Source organism: Phaenicophaeus curvirostris, chromosome 17 (assembly GCF_032191515.1).
Source record: "Phaenicophaeus curvirostris isolate KB17595 chromosome 17, BPBGC_Pcur_1.0, whole genome shotgun sequence".
In the NCBI taxonomy this organism is placed as follows: domain Eukaryota; kingdom Metazoa; phylum Chordata; class Aves; order Cuculiformes; family Cuculidae; genus Phaenicophaeus; species Phaenicophaeus curvirostris.
The window spans coordinates 1,958,009-1,960,453 of record NC_091408.1 but is presented as its reverse complement, the minus strand read 5'-3'; the positions used below and the strand labels follow the sequence as shown (position 1 = coordinate 1,960,453).

Here is a 2,445-nt window from a genome sequence, read left to right as displayed (position 1 = left end):
CTTCTCTGCAGCATCGCCTTTGTTCTGCCCAGTCCCTCCTCCCCGCCATGTGCTGAGTTAGGGGTTTCAGTAATGCTCTCCTGGGCTCTGTCTCTATCTGGAGGCTATAAAAACCCAGCTGGAGGGCTGCTGGACATGTCACCTCCCTGGGCACCAGCACCTCAACCCAGGTAAGCACAGGAGCCTGGTGGCAGCTGCCCCTGCCCTGCACGGCTGGATCCTGGGAGCAGAGCAGTTGGGGGGAACACGAGGAGGACGATCTGAGAGCCAAGGCTGGACCTTGGTCTGCAGGGTCCTGCAGCTGGGGCACGAGAGAAAAGCAGCCCCCAGGGATGGGCTGTGGGACCATCCTGCTGTCACACATCTGGGTGCAGGGGAGCGGTGGCAGGGGGAGCAGGGAGCATCGCTGGCCGTGGCTGCAGTGCTCCAGGTTCAGCGCTGCCCTGGCTGCAGCCCCGGTGCTGGCCCTGCCTGCACGTGGTGAGCACCCCTGGGGACCTGCATGGGGCTGCTGCGCCAGGGCATGGGTGCTTTGGCTCCGGGATCTGCCTGCAGGAGGAGTCTCCTTCTCCATGGGCAGCCCCATGCAGCCCTGCTGCTCTGCACAGCCTGGGTGGCAGCCCTGGGTGGGCTGGGAGAGCCTTGGCCTCGTGTGCTTCCTCCGGCGTGGATCATCGCTGCCTCCCACGCCGCTGGCGCACAGACTCCTGGTGGCAGCTTCGTCCCAGCAGAGGCTGAGCGAGCCCTGCAGAGCAGAGCAGGTGGCTGCAAGCTCCTAACTTTGTCTGCCTGCACTGCCCATGCCATTCCAGGACGTGGGGGTCCCAGGGAAGAGCTGAGCCCCCAGCGCAAGGCTGGTGGGTCTGGCGAGGCTCGTAGAGACCAGTGATGCCCCAGCCCCAGGGCAGACTTGAACCATCTCATTCCCTTGTGCCTCAGCAGAGCCACCATGACCCACCGGTGCAGGAGATCCTCTGGTCTCTGGAAGGTACAGGAGCCCGGGAAGGACCAACGATGCAGCCTGAGCCCCGTGAACACCCAGTCACGGGGGTGAAGTGTCTGCTCGGGGTCTCTGCACACGTGGAGCCCCTGACCTGCTCCATCCTCCCCAGATCGTGGTGTGGGATGAAGCTTTCTTCCAGGGCAAGAGGCACGAGTTCACCACCGACTGCTACAGCACCGAGGATCACGGCTTCAGCACCGTCCGATCCTGCAAGATCGAGAGCGGGGCGTGAGTGGGGGACACAGAGGGCTGCCACCCCGCGGTGCTGTGGGACCCCATGGATGGAGAGGAGGTGGAGGATGGAGATTTCCAGTGCCTTTTGCCACCTGAGCCATGGGGCTGCCTCCTCCAGGGATTGGTCTCGTCCCCACGGGGTGCAGCGGGCTCTGCCCCCAGTGCGAGCAGGGTGGAGGGGTCTGCAGGGTCTCACCCCCGTTCCCACCCTTGCAGATGGGCAGGCTTTGAGCACTGCGGCTTCCAGGGGCAGCAGTTTGTGCTGGAGCGTGGCGAGTACCCATGCTGGGAGTCCTGGAGCGGGAGCAACGCCTACCACGTGGAGAGGATGTGTTCCTTCCGCCCCATTGCCTGCGCCGTGAGTGTCCCTGCCCCAGCTCCCTGCCAGGGCTCTGGCCCTTGATGCCCACCGCCAGGCTGGTCCCCAGAGCCACCACCCCCTGGGGCACCAGGCAGAGCAGCCGTGCCGACGCCACGCTCCTCTCGGCGGCAGGACCGCGGGCACAGCAGGCTGATGCTCTTTGAGGAGGAGAACTTCCAGGGCAAGCGGGGGGAGCTGAGCGACGACTGCCCCTCGCTGCCCGCCCTGGGCTGGGGCAGCAGCTCCGTGGGCTCCTTCCTTGTCCACTCTGGCGCGTGAGTACCCTGGGGGCTTGCACCCTACCAGAACCCAGCATCAGGGGCACAAACTGGGGCTGAGGATGCTCTGGCAGCTGACGGCCCCTTGCCTGCCGCCCAGCACCCACCGCGCAGGGGGCTTCATGGTGCTGCCAGCCCTGAGCCGCCTCTGCTCTCCGCTCTGTTGCAGGTGGGTCTGCTCGCAGTACCCAGGCTACCGGGGCTTCCAGTACCTCCTGGAGAGCGACAGCCACGTGGGCGAGTACAAGCACGTGCGGGAGTGGGGCTCCCATGCCCAGACGGGGCAGGTCCAGTCCATCCGTAGGGTCCAGCAGTGACAACAGCACCAGAGCCACTGTCCTGCCAGCCCTGTGCCCTGGGCACCGTCTCTCCTGCAGGGCAGTGGGGGCAAAGCTCAATAAAGGCTCAGTTGTCCAACGTGGCACGCTGGCACTTGGAGAGGGGGCACCATGGGGTGGGAGGAAGCTGGGATTGGTAACGTGCCCGAGGGGCAAGGATGGGGTGGGTGGGAGCTGCCATTGTTTTCTACCCCTGCAGCCAGCACAGCATCTACACGTCCCCCTCACAAA

At 65.4% G+C, this 2,445-nt stretch overlaps 1 protein-coding gene across 1 annotated transcript; it reads left to right on the top strand.

The window, feature by feature from the left end:
• The first annotated feature begins 949 nt into the window (after positions 1–949).
• Positions 950–2,193, top strand: CRYBA4 (crystallin beta A4). Its single transcript, XM_069870726.1, has 5 exons — positions 950–988; positions 1,113–1,231; positions 1,454–1,595; positions 1,731–1,873; positions 2,046–2,193. The coding sequence occupies exons 1-5, from the start codon at positions 950–952 to the stop codon at positions 2,191–2,193; spliced, it is 591 nt and encodes a 196-aa protein (XP_069726827.1).
• Positions 2,194–2,445: the final 252 nt, after the last annotated feature.

What these genes read in the sequence shown, in the direction of transcription:
- CRYBA4 (XM_069870726.1), top strand. Translation starts at nt 950, where the DNA reads ATGACCCACCGGTGCAGGAGATCCTCTGGTCTCTGGAAG. An exon ending in TCCGCCCCATTGCCTGCGCC is followed by an intron (nt 1,596 to 1,730) that starts GTGAGTGTCCCT and finishes TCTCGGCGGCAG; the next exon opens with GACCGCGGGCACAGCAGGCT. An exon ending in TTCCTTGTCCACTCTGGCGC is followed by an intron (nt 1,874 to 2,045) that starts GTGAGTACCCTG and finishes GCTCTGTTGCAG; the next exon opens with GTGGGTCTGCTCGCAGTACC.